The sequence below is a fragment of the Vigna unguiculata genome, chromosome 2, assembly GCF_037176805.1.
Source record: "Vigna unguiculata cultivar grain cowpea cultivar isolate G323 ecotype 2 chromosome 2, ASM3717680v1, whole genome shotgun sequence".
In the NCBI taxonomy this organism is placed as follows: Eukaryota; Viridiplantae; Streptophyta; class Magnoliopsida; order Fabales; family Fabaceae; genus Vigna; species Vigna unguiculata.
In genome coordinates this window covers 28,894,213-28,919,457 of record NC_140793.1, presented here as the reverse complement: position 1 = coordinate 28,919,457, position 25,245 = coordinate 28,894,213, and the positions used below count along the sequence as shown (strand labels likewise).

The 25,245-nt window shown below is 29.0% G+C and overlaps 3 protein-coding genes across 3 annotated transcripts; all 3 read right to left on the bottom strand.

Moving 5' to 3' along the window:
* Window positions 1-4,886: 4,886 nt before the first annotated feature.
* On the bottom strand, window positions 4,887-8,082 carry PRK (phosphoribulokinase). Its single transcript, XM_028052150.2, has 5 exons — window positions 7,342-8,082; window positions 6,422-6,506; window positions 6,248-6,332; window positions 5,875-6,119; window positions 4,887-5,352 (listed from the first exon to the last, which is right to left on the bottom strand). The coding sequence occupies exons 1-5, from the start codon at window positions 7,905-7,907 to the stop codon at window positions 5,104-5,106; spliced, it is 1,230 nt and encodes a 409-aa protein (XP_027907951.1). The 5' UTR covers window positions 7,908-8,082; the 3' UTR covers window positions 4,887-5,103.
* Window positions 8,083-11,255: 3,173 nt separating this feature from the next.
* On the bottom strand, window positions 11,256-18,413 carry SCAMP5 (SCAMP family protein). The gene is made up of 12 exons (XM_028058595.2): window positions 18,205-18,413; window positions 16,843-16,935; window positions 16,691-16,753; window positions 16,495-16,528; window positions 16,272-16,394; window positions 15,327-15,389; window positions 15,144-15,237; window positions 14,795-14,840; window positions 14,643-14,710; window positions 13,966-14,014; window positions 13,276-13,341; window positions 11,256-11,534 (listed from the first exon to the last, which is right to left on the bottom strand). Exons 1-12 carry the CDS (start codon window positions 18,259-18,261, stop codon window positions 11,502-11,504), a joined length of 789 nt encoding a protein of 262 aa, XP_027914396.1. The 5' UTR covers window positions 18,262-18,413; the 3' UTR covers window positions 11,256-11,501.
* Window positions 18,414-21,052: 2,639 nt separating this feature from the next.
* LOC146888497 (F-box protein At2g35280-like) lies at window positions 21,053-21,898 on the bottom strand. Its single transcript, XM_085670128.1, has one exon. It carries the CDS (start codon window positions 21,896-21,898, stop codon window positions 21,053-21,055), a length of 846 nt encoding a protein of 281 aa, XP_085526254.1.
* Between the last annotated feature and the right edge of the window lie 3,347 nt (window positions 21,899-25,245).

Genomic DNA, 25,245 nt, shown 5'->3' with positions numbered 1-25,245 from the left:
AAAAATTGGAGGACCAATTTGACATTTTTAGACAAAAATAATAACCAAAAGAATAATTAAACCTAAAAAAACTTAATTGGTTGACAAATTAGAGACAAAATGATAAAAATAACAACTCCTTCGTCTTGTTAATATAGAATTAAATGATAGACGAATAAACTAAATATTTGAGTACTCATTAGAATAATTATTTTTAATAAAAGGCTAAATTTGAAATACCTAAATTTATAAAGTATTTAAAGTTTAATTAAATCAAAAATTAAAATTAATAAATAACTCCTTAATTTGTGCTTGATTTTTATATAAGACGCTTCAATGTATAAAATATCTGGTGGTCATTTGGTGGTTTAGCATGATTTTTTTAATTTTTTTATCTTGCACAAATCTTGGCCCAAACTAGAGATGGAATATTATATAATTTTTTCTTAAAAAAACATTATAACATTTTTATTATAAGAAGACCGCAATACCTCTCTTGAGAAAACTTAGTGTATTTGAAGAGCTCACTACGGATGGATAAGAACCAACAATAGTTTAACGGCTATACTATGCAATAACAGCTGGATATGTGCATGCTTATTTAAACAATAGAGTGTTCTCCTTTTATTAGAGTTGTCAAAATAGATAACTTGATCCGATCCAACTTAATCTATTACGGGTTGATAATTTAGTGAGTCAATCTAATCCGTCTTATTTTTTAGCGAGCCAAAAAATTCGAATCCGGCCCGGTCCACCACGGGTTGACGAGTTAAACGGATTGGTTCACAGATTCACTTAATTAAAAAAATACAATTTTTTTATTTATTTTTCGGTCAAAACTAAATTATAATTATAATTAAAATCTAAATAAACTCTAATACTATCCAAATACAAACCAAAATCAAAAAAACACAAATTATTTATATGTTGGCTAAAAAAAACCTAATATGACCCAAATGTAAAACTCAACTTAATAAAAAACACTTGTGTGACTCTTTTATTTGCGGGTAGGTGAGCCAACCCGGCTATCAATCCGGCTCACCACGGATTTAACCCGGATGAGCCAGGTCAAAAATCAACCCATATTAAAATTTAAAAAAAAAATTCAACCCAACTCGACTCGAATCCGTGGTGAGCCGGGTTGACTCGCGGATTCCAACCTATTTTAAGAGCTCTACCCGGTATAAAAATCATAATTATAGATCATCATTAAATCATACTTGAACAGTTAATATTAATAAGAAATCATGATTTGTAATTAATTTTTTACATATTAATTCATTTGGAATCTTAATAATCCATATACAGATGTACTAACGAAGATATAAAAGTTTTAAAAAATGTGTATTTGAAAATGTGAAAAACACAGGTTTTAGAAACAAAAATAGTTAATTAAGTAAACAAGTTTTGAATAAAAAATATTCTTAAATTAGCATAAAGGAATAGTGTTATACAAAATTGAAACTTAGAATATAATATAAACATAAATTTCAATAATCTATATCTATATATAAACATACAACTTTTTTTTATATCTTTTTTGTTTTTTTAATTTTATTCTCTTAATAAATCTTTTTCAAAATTTAAAAAATTATTCACAATAAAAAAAACATTTTTTTAATCATTCTAGTAACTAATTTTCTAAATTCAAATAATTACTTATTATAAAATAACTATTTACTCCTTTATCATTTTAGTAACTACTTTTTCATATTTAAATAATTATTCATAATATTTTTTACACAAAATTACTTATAATATTTTTTATTTCAATAATTAAAATTTATTTTATCTATAGTTATATCTATAACTATGTACAACCTTTTTTTCAATTTTATTCTTTTAATTACTATTTTTAAAATTTTAAATAATTTATATATATTTTAAAAATAGTACACACGATAATATGTGTTTATGTGGTAGAAATAAAAAGGTTACATTCTTTTATATTTCTAATGACTACAAATGTAAGATTCAAATTCGATGTTTTAAATAACTTAAATTCCTTCATAAATAATAAGTAAATTAAAATACATTTTGAAAATACTCAAAAAATATTGTTACTAATTAATATATACCTTCACCAATATATATATATATATATATATATATATATATATATATATATATATATATATATGTGTAAATTACTAAGAAATTTGAGGGAGGCCATGAATTCTCATCTACCACTAAGCTCCCCATTGTACGATTCTACAAGTCAAATTTATGATCTTTTACTTATCATAGTAAAAAAATATTCACTTGATGTTGTATAAAGGAATTTTATTATTTTTGTTATTGTTAATAATCATTTTGCCTTTTAATAATTATGCAGGTGATATTATTTTAATTATTGGGCTTACTTTCTTGCGGTCTTGTCGGATCAACCCATCAACATCTCTATCACATAACGTCCAAAACAACAAACTACACTTTTGAATTGGGCCACTGCTATCGGTTCCGCCTTTTTACCATATAAAGTCTTCATCTTTTATCTCATTTTACAAAAGTATTTCTGTTGAAAAAAGTTAACACAACAGAAACAAATTTAATTTTTATTTCCATTAACACGGGTTTGAATTCAAATATTTAATGAAATTTATTATATATATATATATATATATATATATATATATATATATATATATATATATATTTCTTTTAGAAATGTACTCAAGGTGTTATTGATTCAACATAATTTTTTTTACTAGTGTTATTGGATGATTTTTTTTGGTTCAATTTGATTATTCTTTTGTTGTTAAACTAAATGTTATTCTATTTTCCATATACAATAATGTTAGTTTTGAATAATGTTAAATATGTTATTTTTAAACGTTTATCTGTCTGTGTCGTGGATTTTTTTTTCATGAAAAAATTTAGGATTTTAAACACTTTTTTTAAAGATAGAAATAATAATAATTTTTTAGATTATTTGTAGAGAAGTGGAAGATAAAAAAATTGTAAGAAAGGCTTTCTTGACTCTCTCACTTAGCTAAAAGTTTCCTAGTCAGCAACTCCTTCTGTGTGACTCTCATTCGCCCAATGAAACATAAACTCATTTGGCCGAAAAGACTATTAGTTAGTGTTAGCTAAGCCAATATTAACTTATATATCTAAATTAGTATTTGTAAGTCAACATTAACTTAAATAAATTTAAATATTAGAAAAATTAAGGTTAATTTTTGCTTGATCAAAACTAATCTTATTTATTTTTAATATTTATATTTAAGTTGACGTTAACTTATTTATTTGTAGTAATCTTTTTAATTAGCATTCAAAAAATTAATGCTAACTTAAATAAATTTAGATATTGAAAAGAAACAAGGTTAATTTCCGTTAGAACGACAGTATTTTTAATATTTATTTTAGATAATGATCACTAAATCAACACTAACTTATTTATTTTTAATACCTATTTTAGTTAGCATCAATAATCCAACGTAAACATAAATATTTACTTAATAAAAATTTAAAAATAATTTTACGTTTCTCTAAGTTTTTGCGTAAAAAATTAATTTAGAAGCAACTTAGTCAACTATAATAACATTGCAATTTGGTCGACACTAGATTTGGTGACTAAATTTATATTTTCATGTAATGATGAATGGGTATAGAGTCACTCATACTAAACATATCACCCAACCTTTATAAGGTGTTAATTTGGGCTGGGCCGGATCAAGTTTAGTCCAATTATAAATGAAACTCAATTCAATATATTATGTTGGATTGGGTCAAATTGAATCATCGATTAGTCTGACCAAATGAACATCATGTATAAACATTAATAAAAAGAATTTATTGAAATTTGTATAACTTAGTTTTATTATTATTATTATTATTATGCAAGGTTAAAGTAGTAGTTTTCATATTTAATAGTAATTGAAATAATTTATTAAATTGTTTTATCCAACAAAATATTGAAAAATTAAAAAAAATAAAAATAAAAATAATTAAAATTTAATATATTTGAATTTTCTGAATTTACACATTTATATGTAAATATATGTCTTCACATATTAACAATTTTTACCAATATTAAAATAACATTTTTATTGGTTGGGATTTAAACAATAACTTTGGGAGTGAAAATAACCCATATGTTACAAAAGTACATTTATTATGTATTTCTTTTAGATCATTTGAATCATAATTTTTCTCTTATATCTCACTTTAAATTTTTTAAGCTAGTCACAAAAGGTATTTTTGTTGTGTCTAGAAAGGTAATATTGAAAATAAATTTTCTCTTAAGAAAAAGTATTAATTTGATCGAGAGAAGTAGGTTGATGGTTTCACAAAATTAAAAGTTTACTACAAAATTGACATGTGTACCTCAGATAAAAGAAAAGAATGGAGTAATGATATTTTTACACAATTTTTTTACCGTCATTTAACATTAGGGAACGTCGATGGACAGAAGTTTTTCGGATTTAGAGTTTATGTTTAAGTTCAGGTGTTTATATATAAATTTATAAAAGATCTATATAGGAAACTTATTTTTTATGACTATTTTATAATGTTTTGTTAAATAAATGTAATGTGTGTATCATTAATAGGAAGAACTGTGACCTCATGGTCCAACCTCAAAAGTAAGGATAGTGTTGTCAGACTTTGTTAATCACAGAACCGTGTGAAAGTCTGGTTGATATTCATTTTTTGTTTGAATAATTCTAAGTAAAGGCCATTTAAAAACCGTCAATGTAGCGAACCTGTCCTTTTCCAATTAGAAAATCATCGAATTGGCCTACCATGATTTTTTATTTGACCTAATCTAATTTTAGAACGAACCATGGAAACTTGATGTTATTCATTGAAAGAGGGAACATTTATTCTGGTATAGATAATTCACTCCTCTTGATTTAAACCACACACACAAATGATAAGAAAGAAGATTCATGGTTATTCGTATATGTCACAATGGCAGCACAGCACATATATATATATTGTATCAACACAACTGAATCAATCTCAGCCTCCTTTTTTCATCTCGGATAAGTACATACATAGATACATAGATATAGTGTTTCCATTATGATGATGCAGAAGAGCCTAATAGGAGAGAAAATAAGATGAAATAGAGTGGAATGGTGGAAAGCATGAAGAAGAAAATGATTGTATAAATGGTTCCTAAGCTTTTGCAGCTACTGCAGTCTCAGCCCTGGTGGCTACTATCTGTTCATATAAATCTCTTATCTTCAAACCAACGATGGTTTGGAAGAGACCTGTGCCATTGTTGCTGCCGGGGAAATCAGCATGCTTCAACATCTGTTGAGTAACCTCTCCATAGAACTTCGTAGAGAGGTTGCTCAGGTGACTCTCAACGTATATTAGTTCATCTAATCTGTCAAATTGTCCATCCATTTCTACAACTGACACCTGTTGCACACAAATACAAACAAAAATATAAGTTCATACCTAAGCATGCATGCATGCAATAGCAACAACATCTCAGATTGTGTGTAAAAAGCCTGTGAATTGAACCAGCTCATTAGATTTTCAATACTACTTTTCAAACATTCCATAACTTTTTTTAATATTCCATTATGCAGTAGACTTTGTTCAAATAGTAAGTGTTCTGATACACTCAATAATTACACATTATTTAAGAGTCGAGGTCAAGGAAAGTTTAAATACGTTTTTTCACCTTCAATCTTCTGATAAGTCTTTTAATGAGAAAACCGTGATGAATTTCAAACTCCAAAACTGACGATACCTCATATGCGATGATTCATTCTATAGATGCATTAAAGTCATTGTACAGTTCTTTAGATATTTTTAAACAGCTATTTAATTGAAATTGAAGCTTTGTTCATATAAAATTTCATTTTCAATTAGAAAACAACTCTAAAAGTTCCAAAAGAAAAGTTGTGTCAAGCATATATGGAGAGTAGTTTGTACCTCATTTCCGTAGTAAGTGTCTGGTCCATAGGAGAATTTGATGCCAGGGTAGGAGCATGTAAGCTTCCTTCCACATGGAATCCATGAAATGGTAGAGCCCTCATCGAACAAGTAAACTGGACTGAAGAAATTAACTCCCTCTTTCTGTATCAATCTCACTCTTAAAATCTTACCCTCATTGTCATCTGGAATCAGTTGAGTTGGCAACACTTCTATCACAGCATCTGCATATTGCTTTTGTGGATCTGTGAAAAACAAGTGCAGAGGTTAACTTATACATCAATAACTAGCATTGACACAATAATAGAAGTTCTAGTTCAAAAACAGTGTTATGATTGTTTGTGATGAGTTGGAAATCTTAATTTATTATTACCAATGTATGCTTCAAAATCAGGCTTTCTTGCTTCAATGCTAGCCTTGATGCTTTCAAGACTGTGTCCACGCTCTGCCATGTCTCTCTGAAATATTTGAAAAATATTAATGGTTAGTTCACAGCAATGGAAAGAATGTAAGAAAGCTATTGAATTATTATATCTTTAAAAATTACCTGAATTTTCCAAGCGAATTTCACCTCATTGCTAATGTCTAGGTAGATGCTAAAGTCCAAGAGGTCTCTGACGCGGGAATCAAACCTGCATGCAAGGAGGAGTTTCAATATCATACTCACAATCAAATAAACTGATAAGATGCAAGACAATATTACTACTGGTTTATTCAACAACTACTCGAGAAAAAAGTATTATAATGAAATATAAGACTAGGGAGAGAAACATAGAGAACGGGAGAGAAAAACTTTATTAAGATGATTAAGAAACTTAGCCATATTAGCGGAAAGAGTCATCGTAATGGTCATGTATTCAGTTTAGACATGAAAGGTTGGATTAATCGATTATTTTATTTCCCTTTTATGTAAGCTTCAAATATATAATTATGGTGTATTTTTCACACTCTTTGAGTGTGAAACGGGTAAAAAGATGAGAGATAAAAAAAAAGGTGAAAAATGAAAAATTCCATGTCATGAAGAAAGAGAACAGAAACAATATAAAAGTAGTCAAAATCCTTCTAATATTTTATCTAGTTCAGAACTATGAAAGTATCGAAGTCAAAGAAGATTAGAGTAACAGTGAATAGTACGAGAAAAAGATTAACAGTGAGTAGTATCAAAAAAGAACAACAGTGGATCCATGTTGGCCCCACCATATATCGCGAAGGTTAGAAAGTCACTACCAAATTCCTCAGCCATACAATCAAAGAAAAATAGATAAGGTATATCAGCTTAACAACTCGTGTCACATTTCATTCCACACTTCACAACCCCTTTGAATCAGAACAGAAAAAGTTAGAGAATTTCAAACACAGTAACATCCCCAACTCAACCCAGTTTCTGAAGATTCACCATGCAACACAATCAACCATTAATCAAGTTTCAATTCATACAAAAGAAACATCATGAGTATATGAACTTACATTGGGTGCAAACCTTCAATGACTAAGATTTTGGGAGGTTTAATGAGCTCAGGGGGGTCCAAGAGACCAGTGACATGGTTGTAGATTGGTTTTTGAACAGCAATTCCATCTTTGATTGCTTTAACTTGTTCATACATGAGATCAAAATCATTGGCTCTAGGGTCAAGAGCAGTGACACCCTTCTCCTTTCTGCCAGTTCTATCCAAAGAGTGGTAATCATCCAAGCATATAACAGTGGTGGTGTCACTGATGAGAGTGTTGGAATCAGGGTTGCCACCCTTTGGAGGTTCTGCAGCTCCTCCAAACACACTGGTGAGCCTCCTCATGAAGGTACTTTTTCCACAACCTGAATCAGCAGCAAGACCAATCACCACTGTCTGTTGGTCACTGGCTGCACATGTTATCACATAGCTTCTGCCACTGTTGCTGCCCCTCTTGCTGTTCCTCCTGCTTGTGGTGTAGAACACTACCTGCTTTTGGTGAAAACTCAGCTGTGTTTTTGATGGGGTTGAGATGGAGCAGTTTGTGCTCAGAGATTGTGTTGAGTACACAGTGCAAGCTGCCATTTTTTTCTTTTTTTTTTTTGCTCTCTTTCCCCCTGTAGAGAATTTTCAGAGAAGAGATGTTGAAGTGGAGGGTTATTAAGGAAGTTACATTCCAAGAACAAGTTTGGAACACATATAAAATATGAGGTGGAACTAAAACCAAAACAAAAGGCAGTTAAGCAGAAAAAGAAAAAAAAGGGTATTTTCCTGTTTGAGTTTCTGTGACTACCCCTTGTTTTGGACAACCTTTGAATGATACAAGAGGTAGTGCCTTATCAAAATCAATCTGCAACAAAAGGGTATAGTTGTCTTTGTGTATTTTCCCATAAGAAAATAATAAACTGTGACTAAAACTACACCAGATATTTTTTTGCATTATTTGAGTTATTAGAAAAAGGAGAATTTGATCAGATTATGACAGACATGAATGAATAAATTAACAAACATGGAAGGCTTGTTTAGCTGAGTGGCTGGTGCAGCTTGGATATTTGATATGACACGTGGCATGAGTTTAGTGGGTGTTTGAGGATGAGGGATTAGGGGTGTAGAGTGAAGTAGATTTCAAGAGGAGAGTATGCCATCCAATTCTATCTTTGTCTCTTGGTCTCTACTAGTCCTTGTTGTGTGTGTGTGTGTGCAAATAAATGTCTCTTTTTTTTCTTTCCTTTCTTATTTTTTATCAAGTATGTGTGAAGTGTGAACCCTTGCTATAAAAACAAGGAGGAGGACTATGATTGATCAAGGACCACATTTTTTTCTTCCACAATCTCACTAAAAGATGTGGTTAGGTGGTGGTAACAAAAGTATATCATATAATGCCTCAAACCAGAAAACGTGAAGTTTAATCTGATATAGCCATTTTAAGAACCACATGGTGAAATCAATATGCTGCTAAAAGTGATGGAATCATTTATCAGTAATATGTGTGATGTGAGTTTCTCAGGGTTCTGCTACCTCATTGTGTTGTGTGTATCATATGGGTAACTTAGAAACCGAAGAAAATATTACTACCAATCACTTGTAAAGGCTTAATTAAGTTTTAAATATCTTATAAATTTGAACATTTTTAATTGACATATGTTAACTTTTTTTTTGCTTTATTAAATATTTAAAATGTTTTTCGTTTTTATATGTTTGAAATCCAATTATAAATTAAAACTTCTAAATTCAATAAAAGAAATGAAAAGATTAAGCAAGATTTAAAAAAAAAAGTTCATAAGTAATGGTTTGAAGAGATCTCATAATCCCTTATAGTAAATCTACTCTTCTTGATACTACAATTTAATTCAAGTTAGAATATTAAAAGTCTAGAATCATAATTATCCACATAAAAGTCAATCTAGGAGGAGTTTTGAGAATATACACCCGATCTTTAACATCAATCTTCATTGTTAGCATTGAAAAATGAAAACGAATTGTATTTTAAAAAATGAAAACATTAATTAAAAAAATACTCATTGGTAGAATAATACCAAATCCGTTGAGAAATTGTTTATTCACAACAATATTTAACAATGATATCATTGTAACAATTCTTGACAGAAGCTTCAAATTTTCTTGATTTAATAAACAGACACTTTAAAGTCAAAAGACAAACGTGGATCTTGGCATCAAATGGTATTAGTGTCTGTTTGGCTGATGATGTTCGATGACAGTTAGAATACATTGCGTATGTTCAATCGTTATTAAAGAAACTCTCAGCAAAAGCTTTACGAAGTTGTTCAACCATGGTCTATATATTCTGGTCATTTTTCAACCAAGCTAATATATATATATATATATATACACATTCCTTTGACTTTGAAAACTTAAAAAAGGGGTCTTCGACATTTGCACACGGACGCTGAAAGTTGCATGCTTTGGCCCATTTACGACATTCCAGTGGAAGTCAATTTGGTTTACTCAAGATCAACATATTATATATTTATAAACATTTTGCCGACTCTATTGTCGCTGTACTGCCATCAATTTAAAATGTAAAGGTTAGTGCGCATTTTTTACTTTTGAATTGTTTAAAACGCAAGGTTTAGCATGATTCGAAGTTCTGAAGTACGTCACAGATTGAAAAACATTTTGGGTTGATTACGTACACTAAACCATTGGCGTTTACTACCAAAGGAAAATGGTTTGAGCATGTTGCCTTATCTCCCATTTGCGAATGTGGAAATTATTATAAATTTGGCATACCAGAAATGTATACTATGCAAAGTTTGGTACGAGAAGTAGCATTCAAGTAGCATTACCTACAAATACTTGGGCTTTACCACGGAGAATTTTCTTGAATATCTAAATAAGTACTTATTAATCGACAACATGATAGTTCTTTCTGACATTTGAACTGGGGTTATCTCATGCACTAAGGTCTTTACTTAGGTGGGGAAACGCAAACTTCCAGCATGCGATTCAAGGTGATAACGACAGCGTAGTTTGAAGGGAAACGAAAATGTCTTTTTAACGAAATTTGAGTCGACCATTTCTGTTTTAATTTTGAAGTATCGAAATGTCTAGTTAATGTAAATGTTTGATATGTTTTGTTTTCCTTTTCAGTAAATATTAATATGCGCGTCAATGTCTGCGTTTTTATTAGTATTAATAAACTTGTAAATGAAAAAAATAAAGACAATTTATCTTCTTCCTCGTCAAATAATTGTAATTAAAAGAGAAAAATATTATTGGCAAATAATCTTCCTATAGGAAGCCATGGAAACCATAAAAACCAAATAGTGTTTATCGTGAGGTAAGAATGTAACTTTCGTAGACACAGTAACGCTTACCCACGAGCCACAGAAAACCAGATCTCATTTGCTGGTGCGGCTGGTGGCGTCCAGCTTTCTTGCTTATTCAATTCTTTTTACCGGCACAGTTTTTTTTTTTTTTTTTATGGTTAGTTTGCATAAAAATCACTGGTAAAATGAACTTGAATTATGAGAAGAAACATAAACAAAATTCTAAACTGAATTTGATCATGATAGTACTCCCCTACTAAAATGGGAAAAACCGAAACAATACATTTTAGTATTAACAAACATTTTTCGAACAACACGGATAAATATAAAGTGCTGCGGGCAAGTGGATGCTCAACTCATCCCCACCAAAATATTGTAACTAATTAAATTATCGAATATGTGTGCGATAACCGTGAAACAGGTTATAGCTAGCAAGGTGTGACAAACATGCTGATAAGGATCCAACTTTTTGGTATGTGTATGGTTTGCCATTGAAAAATAAGTTTTACCCCGAACGCACGATTAGTCGTACGAAAGTAAAAACAGATTTAATCACGGACAATAATACGAGTGCTTTTACCCTTTTACTGGAGAGCTATCTTTTTTAAGGCGCATCAAAACTGCAACACAACTACAATAATACTTCACAGAAAATACACTACATATCTGCCTATCGAAAGCAGATTCTCTTTTTAGCGGAGGGAAATACGTTACACAGTATAGTACAAGCTAAACCCAGGTACAGTGACTACAAAGAACACAACCAATATTACACACGAAGATATTGTATGACAAAAATAAGAGGATAGACAAAAAGAATATGCTAAGAAGCCACACTGGGAAGTGACAACACTATCAAAGCCGTCGGATCAAAATCCTGAGAACAGTCTCACTTATGCCCTCGGAAATACATGTATATTTTCTGCAGACACAATCGAAAAGGAAACAACCATATTAAACACGTATTCTATAAAACTTCATGGGCAAGTCAATGAAGCTGAAGTAAAAATATGCATAAAAAAAGCTATGACTGTCTTTAGCTAATTGTTGGTGTAGTCCTTAGTTAGTTGTAGCCAGAGATCGCAGTTAAAAGAAACAAAAATTGTATCTTCTAATCATCCCCTCCCCCAATGTTTCAAAACCAGACTAGACCAACAGTTCCTGAAATGTGTGCTTCAGGTTCAACCACCATTTTGAACAATATGCACAAAACAGAGGTTAACCTTTTCATTTTCCAGTTTGGTTTAAGCATATCCCCAAATCTCGTTCTTTTGCCCCCATTAGGATTACTTAAATTCTTCTATTAGAACACTATGATAATCAAACTGTACACTTATACTCCTTCAATCCATCTTTTTTATAAATCTTGTAAAACATAGTTAAATCGAGTTTCAAATGGTTCACAAATAATTTAGTTAAGGCATTTTCTTTTTTTACTGCTTATTAACTTTAAAAATCTAAAAGTAATTTGGGAAGAAAGACAAAGGAAAAAAAGAAAATGAGTTCATCTTAGGACATGGAGATCAAAGTTTTGAACCAGTCAATAGAACTAAAATCAAAACTAATACTGAACAAGGCCACACACCCCAAGAAAACTGAACAAGGTCATTCCAGTCATATATAATCTATTTAGCAATAACAAAAGTAAAGGCACACACCACTTTTTATAAATTAATGAAATTATTTAAACAAATTTTACGAGTGATTAAATTATTTTTTATTCAGTTAAGTATTGAAAATTTTTATAACAGGTACAGTTAAATTATTGTTGATTTTTATATCTGCATGTAATATAACATTTTAAGTATATCTATATTTTATTGTTGAATAAATAACTTTTAGTTATAATATAAAGGTATATATTTTATTGTTGAATAAATAACTTTTAGTTATAACTGCATGGAATTAAACTTTTATTTATTTCTATGACAGCATAAAATACTTTATAAAATAATATATACATCATTTATTTTTAAACTCGAGACATTTTTCTTTGTATTATAATTTTAGGAAGAACTTTTGCTTTTGAACTTACATGAGTAAATCGTTAATTAGAAATGATTTATATTAGAAAATAATATTAAATTATTTCTTCATTAGTGTCAAATAAAGCAAGTACAAGTGTATCACCAATATTCTTCGATGCTTGATATCTCCCACAAATATAACTGACATTATTCTTAAGTTACGGACCATCAAAACTCAGCAACTCGCTATTGATAAAGTATTATATACAATTTACAATAAATAATACATAAAAATATCATGAGGTTGCTACCATAAATCGTGTGTTTTTCCTGATGTTAGTCCTTTATTAGTAAAACACCATTTTATTATTCTCATTGTTCGACCTCAACTTTCTTTAATACATTGAGAAAATTCAAGTTTTGATTAAAAGATTAGATTAGATGAGTACACAACAGTGATATTGAAAGTGATTTCACCCATTGTAATATAAAGGTATATATTTTTAATCATACTATATTAAATTTAAAATGGCCAGCCACTAGTTCATCATTTAAAGTAACCCCCCGCGAGTCTGTTGTTTATATGCGACAACGCCATATAAACCACAAGAAATAAAAAATTAAAAAAAAAAAATTCTAAGGTTATTTTGTGGGAATAGAAAAAAGAGAATTCAAATCAATGAAGATGTCCCTTACCTGGAGTACCCATAAGCTTAGAAGAGCCTCCAAGCAAAACATCCCGAATCCAATCAAATAGAAAATCTGCAACAATACAAAAGATTCGTAGCATCAAACAAGTAAGCACAGGGAAAAAGTATAAGAAACTTGATTTTACCTACATTATAGACCACAAATTCAAAATAACAAAGGGATAGGATTTTTTCATTTTTCCGGCTACTTTAACAATTGATAAATGCGATCAAATGTTTTTCCACCCGTCCTTTGATAATTCACGGCACCTAAACTGTTGTGTGAAAACATAATACAACAGCAAGCGCAGACTTTACCAAGCCTTACTGAAAGCTGAGCAGCACTCAATCTATTTCAGTAAATGTCCAATTCCCGCAAATTTTACATCCTGATCCTTATGATAATCATTCTCTATTCTCAGACAAAGTCAATCAAACCATCATTACTTCAACATTCTCCAACTCCCCATGACACTTAGTGCAAATAAATTGCACACGAGATCATAATTCTGAGGGAAGAAGACGTATTCAACCATCATGCAAATATTATTTGAAACAAAACACTTAACCATATCAATTGCAACCTTAGAAAATAAAATGCTCATGGCTCATTAATATTAAATTATGATATTCTAAAACATAGCTAAAAATTTCACCCATCACAAAAATAGTTATGTGTACATGGAATACAACTTACCCCAACCAATACATGGTCTGAGAAGACATCAATTGCAGCAAGGATGCCCCTGAAATGTAAAATGAATTAATTGAAATGTACCAAAAAGAAAATATACTCGTGTATACATTTACTAATACAAACGACTAAGGAAAAGGTGACAGAAAAAAACTTGTTGATAAATTTATGAAGGGTTTGATCATTCTTAGAGTCCAGCAGTGTTTTCTTTCCCCATCTCAATTTGAATGATATGACAAAATACCAATAAACATATAAAAACACTATGATGTTCATTGCTTGCATATGCCTACATAATGGAAAAAACTGGCCCAAACAAACCTCCAGAAAACTTACAATATCCTATCATTCCCTTACACTCATGTGTTTTAAGGGCATTTTTTCCAAACAAGCTGAAAAAGAACCTTTGGTTACAAAACATCCAATTTTAGCAAACTTCCTCCATCATACAAAGAAAAAGCCAATCACTAGTACAAACCAGTACAGTCTTGGAACGCCAAGCTTTTAAAATTTCCATCCTTGGGGTGACTTAGCTTTTAAACCATTTTTTTATCAGCACTTGCTTTTAAACCATACTTTATTCAAAAAGTACACACCCAATAGCAACCAGATAAAAGAAAAAGAAAAAAAAAACTTCACAAAATTCAAGTGAACTGTGTAATACAATTTGTGGGACTTACGTCAATGATTTCCCATGAAAAACAACTGGAGGGGCGATTGCAGCAAATATGCAAAATGCAATATGAAGCTGCATCAAGCCAAAATAATAAAAGAATTAATGACACTATCTCGGTAGTATGAAGCAAGTATAATGTAATATAGATTAACATACCAAGTAGAACATGAAAAACCAACCAAACTTCAGTGCACTATCCGTCCTGCATATTAGAGACAATCATGAGCTCGAACTATTTGCACAACCAACTGCCTATTCTAGTCAGATTATTTAAGAAAAATAAGCACTTTGTTAATACCAGCTTCCAGAGAGAGATTGTAAAAATTAATAATCAATTATATCCAGGAAAATAGATTTTTCACAAAAAAAATAATGCACTAAATTATGATGTCTCTCTTGCCTGTAACAAACAAAGAGACCCTGTACTACACCTAATCCGTTTTGTGCTTAGGTGGTGCTGATATGCTTGTCAAGGTAAGGACTAGGAAAGAACAACACAGCTTACCTCATAGCACGATAGAGAGGCCTGTACCAAAGAACATATGAAAGGGGAACACCCATTAGGGCATATATCACCGCAAGGAAAAAAATTTTAACACCTGTACATTGTCAGCTTCGCATTAAGGTCCAACTCACATCAATAAACTAGATAGTTGTAAATATACCAAGTTTAGAAGAATGAGCTTACCACCGCCTCTGATCCAACAGACAATTACAGCAACTACATTAAAAACAAGGCAGAGAACAATTCCTGCCAAGATACCACATAATAAGTGGAAGAAAAATAATCAGATACATATAAGTTTATAAAGGAGCCTAGGACGTGGGAAAAAAATAAGGGAAACCTACAGGGGACGTTTGTGTTTACAACTTACAAGTGTGTCTATGAAGTTAAAAGTGTCTATAAACAAGGAATGCATTTTAAAAAACTATTTGTGAGGCTCTGGATGATTGCAATATAAAACACTCCTAGCACCTCTTTCTACTAATATGTTTGGACTGATGGAAAGTAATAGAATGCAGAGGAATAAAATTTAAAATGATGGAGTTCATGACATCCAATAGCTATTTTTCTTCCCTCTAATTTGGGGAATGTGGGAAAGAACTAATTTATTTTTCTTAACCATCCCAGTTATTTCCCACATTATGCAACGCAAATTTCCTCCCATCGTTAATAAAATATCAATTCACAGTAAAGTATTTTTCAATGTAGTCAAAATCATGATTCAGATTGAAGAACTGCATGATTACACAATTTCATATCACTCTGTGATTCATGGTTACACGAAGAATTCGAAATTTGCAGATGGCTTCAATCTACACATAAAATTGCACATATGTACGAATGGACAGCCTTTTACAAGTTGGGTTTCACATGTCAGATTCTCGACTTATTAGAGAAAAAACAGATTGTGTTCCGGAATTTTTCATTCTATACAATCCTTCATTAGATAATTTTAGTATAGCCCCAAGTTATGATTACGAGAAAAACACTTTTATTTGGCAGAACTACCAGAAGTTACTAAATACTAAATAAAAGAAGACACATAATAATAAGTTATACTACCCAGGAACCAGCATGTAATCCACGAACCTTGTAATGAATAAATAGAAAATATGTGAGCCATCATACCTAACCAACTTGCAAAGGCCAAATATTGCAGCCTCTGAGCATGAACTGGTATCTCATTTGCAATATCATGGTGAATGATTGGGAAAAGTGGAGGCCAATTCTTATCATCAACAGGAACACCAGCTGATAAGCATATTTATTTTTCAAACAAGAAAAATGTTATTAACTCAGCATAAATATAGAGACAATTGAAGGGCCAACATGGTGGGGTTTTGTCATTCACCTCTAGAAACAGCCTCTTCTCTTTTTTTTATTTCCTGCAGATGCATTTTCAAAGGGTCATAAAATCAACAAAAAGTATAGGATAAAATTAACGGTGGCAAGAGCAAGACTTGTACATTCAATCAGTTAAGGGAATATAGGTATATCACTGTTGATGACATCAACAAAAATAATGCTTAATTGTAAATAAAATCTACCTTCTCTCTCCGTTTTAAATCTGCTTCCCAAGCTGCTAGCTCCTGACCTTTTTTCTTCGAGTCCTATAAAATATCATGGAGAATAAAATCAGCCCATCCAAAAATAATCTTACAGTCTTAAGAGAAAGTCTCTGAATTAGCAATGACATTACATTTGTAGTATCCAAAGGAATGTCAACTGTAGCATCATGTCTTTGACCATAGCCCAGTGGTTCAGATGCTACTGGTGGACTACGTGCACGATTCTGTAAGAACCAATAGCATGAAACAAAAAAAAAAAAAAACACGCCGTGAATTAAATCAAACAATAAACATTAAATATCAAGCCTTCAAAACTAGCAAATTGCACAAGAGATGACACGTTATTTCACAAATGTGTTCTAAAATTAGAATTTAAAGTTAGTTCGTCAGAATTTACAAGGTCTTCAACACATAAATATCTCTTGTAAACACACATGCAGCTAAATTAACTCTGAACTCATGCCCAAACCAAGCCCTCGGTTATGTTCTGTTGTAAATGATAAACATCGCATTTAGGCAATGTAGCAAGTGAGAGCAAACTAACACATAGTACCCTGCTAACTAAATGAAATACATAACCACCAAACCACACTTTAGAGCAACTTTTAACATACAAATTCAATGGAGATGTCATTAAACTTGTATTCTTTTCATATAACTGGAATTTGAATAGTACATCTACAAGCCCACGACATATTTTGCTTCTATAATACATTGGTCCGAGGGACTTCACGGTTCACAAAAAAGACGCTTAATACAGCAGATGAAGCATGTACAAATTCTAACAGACCACAATTCTTCATTTGCCTTCAGCAAGCAACCCAAAACTTCATCTAGGCTATGCTTGTCCTAATAGACTAGCATGCGGAGTAACTTGAGCTACTCAGTTGTGCGCAAAACTGAGCAAACAAAAGACAACTATGCAGCATCAATCATTTCAAACCAAAAATCCACTTATTGGCTAATTCCAATTAACTCACTCACCCTTTGCAATTACGGATGTTCCCGACATTGAACCACAACAAAGAATAAAAACACCGTACTGCAGCTAACAGCTAAGCATCGAATAACCATTTCATTCAGCGCACATTTTCCAATTCGCGGATTCACTCAATTGAGCACGTCGGAAAAAACCGTAACCGAACCACAAACCTATAACAATTCCAGATCCAAGTCCTCCACAAAATCTACACTAAGTCCCGCACCGATTTCTCGTGTCGGTGCGATTCAGGACACACACTACGATTCAGAACGCACTCCTTCTCAAATAATCGCGTCCGCAGCAAAACAACAACAACAAAAATTCGAAACGAAGACATAGCGTCGCAAATCAACGACAGATCCAGATCAAACGACAAGTCACCTAAGCAATTCTATATTTATACCAATACCGTTAAACAGAAATTCAGAGCGAAAAAACTGTTGGATCCGATTGAGAAATCTTGTACACAACTAAATATAGACGTGGAAAGAGAGTGAGTGGATTAGATTACCGAGAAAGGATTCACTTCTTCCTCATCAAACGGATTGGGGTCGTGGTTGCGGTTCATGGCGAGAAGTTAGTTAGATCCGTGAGAATGTGCGAAGAAGATATGTTGAGATGATAACGGGTACGTAAGGGAGTGAGACAGTGGTAGTGCGTGCGGTGAGAGACCGCACTTCTCACGCCTTTTCTAGCTACCTGGCTTGTTTGAAACGCGGGATATAGTTTTGGAATAGGGAGAAAAAAGCAACTGAACTTGAATTTGTACACTTTGCCCCTTCATTGCTTCACATTTACGATTCGTGCCATTGCGTCGGTATGCAGCTGCTTTCAGTGAGGTGTGTGAAGTGTGAAGCTCAGCAGAGTTCACGTGATTCTCGCGTGCAGGTGTACGATGTGGAGAATGTTGGTTGGCCAGTTCAGCTATGGAGTATGGTAACAGGTGGAGGCTACGTCAGTGGATCAGTGCTCGTGCAAGCGGTGACTTCGTTCGTTTCGTACCAACTTTATCACTTCCTTTCATAAATTTTTCAAAATTTGGTCCCAACCGACTCCGTTTGGGACAGGTAATTCGCATCTCGGCACAAGTCATAAGTTCATTACCAAATTTGTCTCTATTAAAAAGAACAAAAAAAAAACGATTAACAAATTTGAAATTTGAACCACCAAAGTATATTTAAAATTTGAAATTTACATCATGTGTTCTTCTGTTTTGAGAAATAAAGCAGCTTTGCATACATCATTACGAACAACTTTTTGTTTCGCACCATATTAAATAGGATTGCATGATATCATAATGGATCAACAAAAATAACATATATATATCTTTGTTCATCACTTCATTAATATTATGTTATTGATTTTGAATATTATATTTACGTGCATTTTTTTCCCAATTAATATTTTATTATATTTATTTTATTGATTCTAAATATTATAGGTAGGTATTTTGTTTTATTTTATTTTATTGCATCTGAATGTAATATATGTGGCTATCTATATTATTTTAACTAGCATAAACACAGCGTTGTGCGATAACGTTTGTGTATATATATTCTTTAAATATGCGTGTTATTATATTAGTAGGTGATAATATTGTAATATTATTAAGTTAATATATAAATTAAAATTATATTTACTAAAAATGAACTAAAATATATGATAACAGATGAAATAATAACTATTAATAAATAAAGACGAAGAGAAGAAACAGAAACATCCGATTTTATAAAAATCTCGTAAAAATAACGGTCAATTTTTAAAAATTTAATAAATTATTATATTTATAGGATAAAATGGATATTTTAAAACGTAAACACAAAAAGGAGAATTTCTTTTATATATTGTTATAAATTACCAAATTTTTGTATAAATATTCTCTCGATGACTCAAAAAATAATAAATAAATATTTTTAGGTGTTTTTACATTATTTTTTAATTTAATTTTAATATTATTCTATTTACTCTGATTATTATAAATATATAGTTTATCTTGTTGATAAGATTAATATTTTTATCATTTCTTTTGAATCTGAGTACTAATAGATTTTTCGCAATCTTTTTTATCTTACTTACCCGTTTAATATCTTAGTCGGTAAATACAATTTTTTCATATTTTTATTTTATTTACCGATTTAGTATTTTATTAATATATTTTATTGAGTCTGAATATAATAGATCTATATTTATCCTATTATCCAAGTTAATTTTGTTAACCATGAACATGATTAATAGATCTTGCGATCTATTTTATCTAATTTACCGATTTAGATTTTTATCAATATTATAAAATTAATATTTAAAATCAATAAATAAATCTTGCTTTAACCTATATCATATTTATAATTTAATCTTTTATTATGGATGATGATAATTTTATTATACTAACATACTGTATATTTTTTTACTTTGTTATGTTATCTCATTTTAACACGTTAAATTAGTAATTATATTTATCTGAATTATATATATGTATATATTATTTTAATATGTGATATATAATGAAAATATGTTAAAGGAGATTTATACGAAAAAAGAAAACAAATAATTACATGTGAAATAGTGATATCTAAAATTATTTTAAATGGGTATTAGTTTATCTCTATTTTTTTAATGCTTTGTAAATAGTTGAAAAATAGTTTAGAGACCAAAATTAAAAATTAGCAATGTTATTAGCGGTGAAATAAGAATTTGTAAGAACTTTCGAATTTTATGATATAATATTGTCTTAATTATGTTTAGTTCCGGATAAATTTCGGATAGGAATTTCCAATTGAGTTTTTAATATTAAGTATTCAATAATTTTACTTTTTTTCAATTCAATCTTTATGTTAAATTATGATCTTAATTTAAAATTAAAGTATATCACAATCATTTATTTTATTCTAGAAGACATAGAACCGAAAAAAATACATGAAAAGTAGGATACAATTCAAACTATGAGGTGAATTACAAGTTGACTTTATTAAAATTCAGTATTCAAAATTTATTCACCTTGTTAAAGAGAAAAAGTTAATTAGTTTTATTCTTTCTCCTTTAATTTCTGAAAAAATAACTTAATACGAAAGAATCACACAAAAATTATGTACCGAAATTAGGCGTTATAATGTAACCGTTGCTAAAGCCCCCTTCAATAAATATTGTACGGTAAAAGTTAATATACTTACAAGAAAATAAATTAAATAAAATTATGATGTTCATTCTCTTGATTATTTTGATAATTCACTAAAATAATATCAATACTTTTCCATATTAATCGTAAATACTACAAATAGGTGTTTATAAAATGTAGAACGATCTAAAAAAATATTACACATCTAATAAACTGAAATTTTTATTCATTGTAAAGACAATTAAAACTAAACGGGATGAAACAAAACATTATAGAAGAAATCGAGTTCAACATCCCACCTACAATTTTCACATGAATTTTTAATACCATCTTCATCATCTTCATTGTCTACCATTTTCCAAGAACGACATTTTTTCATATTCCATCCATTGCATCGCCTATTATAACATAAAGGGATTGGATTGCGCATCAATGTTTCATAAGGTCTTCTCCATATGTTGCTCAATAAAGCTACTACCTTGTTTCTGCAACTTACAACACACTTGGCATTCCTCAAGAATCGCATATACTCAACTCCTTCTTTTCTTAAATCATCATCTTCTGAGCATAATAAAATCAATCCATATACATATTTTGCTTCTAGGTGACCCTTTTCTGCAGCAATCTTCAAATCTCCAATGCCCTTTTCAATGTTTCCCGCATATCTAACTATTTCTTGCAGTCCCTCCCTATACAAGACTTCAATATTTCCACCTTCCTTGCAGCTTTGGAGGAAAGAATCAAACATTGATACTCTTTCTTTACAAAACCACAAATTCAATGGGACATTTTTTAAAGAAACTTGTTGCCACATGTAGTTGTCTTTTGAAGCATGGAAAAAATCTTTACAACATACTTTCATGTTGTAATGATCAATGCAAGATTCAGAGCTTACCCTTGCAACCACATTAATCAACAAGTCTATGGGAAGTGATTTTATTGGAATCAAAGTAGACTTGTCATGTTCAGTGTGTTGCCTCTTGTTATCTCTCTGAACTAATTCTTCTACTGGAACTGAATGAGCAAACTCATTACTTTCATCACGTTGTCTCTTTTTGCACTGTGTCTTCTTCACCAATTCTGAAGTTGTCATACTTGTGTGATTGATGTTGATATTTAATTTTGAACACTCAAAATCAAAATTTGTATGTTAGAGAGTTGTGAAATATGGTTCATTGTGTGTGATATATATATAAGAAATTTAAAAGGCTTATATGAGATATTTTGTATATCCATGAAATATGATAAATAAAGGATAAGAATAATATTTTATTAGATATATAAAATGGATATTCTCTATTTTAAAATTAAGGTAATAATTTATTTTAATACGGTAAAGATGTAAAAAGATATAAATTTTATAACACTAGCCAAGATAATAGATTTTTTTATCTATTAAATCTTATTTACTAGATTAATCTTTTTATAATATCATCGTCTTAATGGTTATGTAATTTATTCGACTTATTTACGCATCTTTTCTTTATCAGTATTATATCTTTATTAATATTATGTTATTGATTCTGAATATTATATTTACTTGTATTTTTTTTCCTTTCGTCACATTAATATTTTATTATATTTATTTTATTGATTCTAAATATTGTTGATAAGTATTTTATTTTATTTTATTGTATCTGAATGTAAGATATCTTGCTATCTATATTATTTTAATTACCAAATTTTTTATAAATATTCTCTCGATGAGTGAAAAGATAATAAATAAATATTTGTAGGTGTTTTTACATTATTTTTTAATTTAATTTTAATATTATTCTATTTACTCTGATTGTTATAAATATATAGTTTATCTTATTGATCAGATTAATATTTTTATCATTTCTTTTGAATCTGAATACTTGTAGATTTTGCAATCTATTTTATCTTACTTACCCGTTTAATATCTTAGTCGGTAAATATATTTTTTACAAATTTTTATTTTATTTACCGAGTTAGTGTTTTATTAATAGATTTTATTGAGTCTGAATACAATAAATATATATTTATCCTATTATCCAAATTGATTTTGTTAACCATGAACATGATTAATAGATCTTGCGATCTATTTTATTTAATTTATCAATTTAGTTTTTTATCAATATTATAAAATTAATATTTGAAATCAATAAATAAATCTTGCTATTAACCTATATCATATTTATAATTTAATCTTTTATTATGGATGATGATGATAATTATATTATACTAACATACAGTATATTTTTATTACTTTATTATGTTATCTTATTTTAACAGGTTAAATTAGTAATTATATTTATCTGAATTATATATATGTATATATTATTTTAATATGCGATATATAGTGAAAATATGTTAAAGGACCTATATATAAGATAGATTTATACGAAAAAAGAAAACAGATAATTACATGTGAAATAGTGATATCTAAAATTATTTTAACTGATAATAGTTTATCTTTATTTTTTTAATGCTTTGTAATGAATAGAAAAATATTTAGAGACCAAAATTAAAAATTAGTAGTGTTATTAGCGGTGAAATAGGAATGTGTAATAACTTCAAATTTTCAAATTTTGTGATATAATATTGTCTTAATTATGTTAAGCTCATGATAAATTTCGGATAAGAATTTTGAATTGAGTTTTAATACTTTTTCACGGTTGATTAAGTATTTAATAATTTTATATGTTTTTCAACTGTATCGTTATGTTAAATTATGATTTTAGTTTAGAATTAAAAATATATCACAGTCATTTATTTTATTCCAAAAAACATAATACCTGAAAAAATATATGAAAAATAGGATACAGTTAATATATGAGATGAATTACAAGTTGATTTTATTAAAATTCAAGCATACACAATTTATTTCACCTTGTTAAAGAAAACAAAATTAAAAAATTAAAATTAAATGAAAATATTAAATATTTAAATATTTTTATATAAATAAAAATCAGTCGAAAAGATTCAAATTTTTGTTAACCATGAACATGATTAATAGATCTTGCAATCTATTTTATCTAATTTTCCAATCTAGTCTTTTATCAATATTATAATATTAATATTTGAAAACATTAAATAGATCTTGCTATTAACTTATATGATATTTATAATTTTATTTTTATCATGGATGATGATGATATTTTTCTTATACTATTAGAGTGTATATTTTTATTAGTTTATTAATGAAAAAAATTGTTAAAGAAACTATATATAAGGTAGATTTATACGAAAATTGAAAAAAATAATTATGATATATAAAATTATTTTAAATGGATATTAGTTTATCTATATTTTTTTAATGCTTTGTAAATAATAGAAAAAAGGTTAGAGAACAAAATGAAAAATTAGTAATGTTATATTTGGGATGAAATAAGAAGTCGTAATAACTTTCAAATTTTATAATATTATATTGAATTAATTGTGATTACGTCCATGATAAATTGAGAGTAAGAATTTTCAATTAAGTTTCTAGTAAATTTTTATGGGTTTGTTAAGTATTCAATAATGTTGTTTGTTTCAATCGAGTCTTTATGTTAAATAAACATGATTCTGAGTGAGTGACCTTTAAGTGATTGATCTTACTGTTCAATTATGATTTTAATAAAAAATTAAAAATATATTGTAGTTTTATATTTTAATTTGAAAAACATAAAATCATTAAAAATATATAACAAATAATATATAATAGTTAAAACTATGAAGTGAATTGCAATTTAACTTTAACAAAATTAATTAAAATGTATATAATTTAGTAAAAATTTAATTTATACAAATATATATCGCGGGTGGTAACGAGATTAGATAATAATTATTATTGATGTCTTATGAAATTATAAATTTTAAAATAAAATTTATATAGTTTTAAAATTATATGTAACGTATTTGCAAGATAATATGAAAAGATAATAAGAATTAAGTTCCTCATTAACAAAAAACTTTATAATAAATATCCAATTGAGAAAAATAAATAGATTGAGTATCCAATATACTATAACAAATCTATTAGGAACTAAAATTCTCAAATCTATAAAAGACCTAAAATATAATTAAGCCTATAATATTTTTCAAGAATAAATTATTAAATCATATTACTTTTAAATATATATTATCAAATGTTATTGGAGCAATTACAAAAATAAAAGTATTTTAAAATTCATAAAAAGTTTATAAAAGTAATTTTTTTTAAAAGAAAAAATAAATTTCTCTCCGTGCAGTAAATTATTATAAGTCTTTTTTTCAATCGTTACAAAGTATTTAAAAAAATAAAAAGTTAGCAAGTTATATATATATATATATATATATATATATATATATATATATATGAAAGTTAATACGTAAATAAAAAAAATTAAATTTCATATATTCTCGATATTTGATATTTTAAAATTTTTGTGCACCTATAATTTTAAGAGAACGAGACTTGATGAGAAAGTAAAATATAACTAAATATATTTTAGA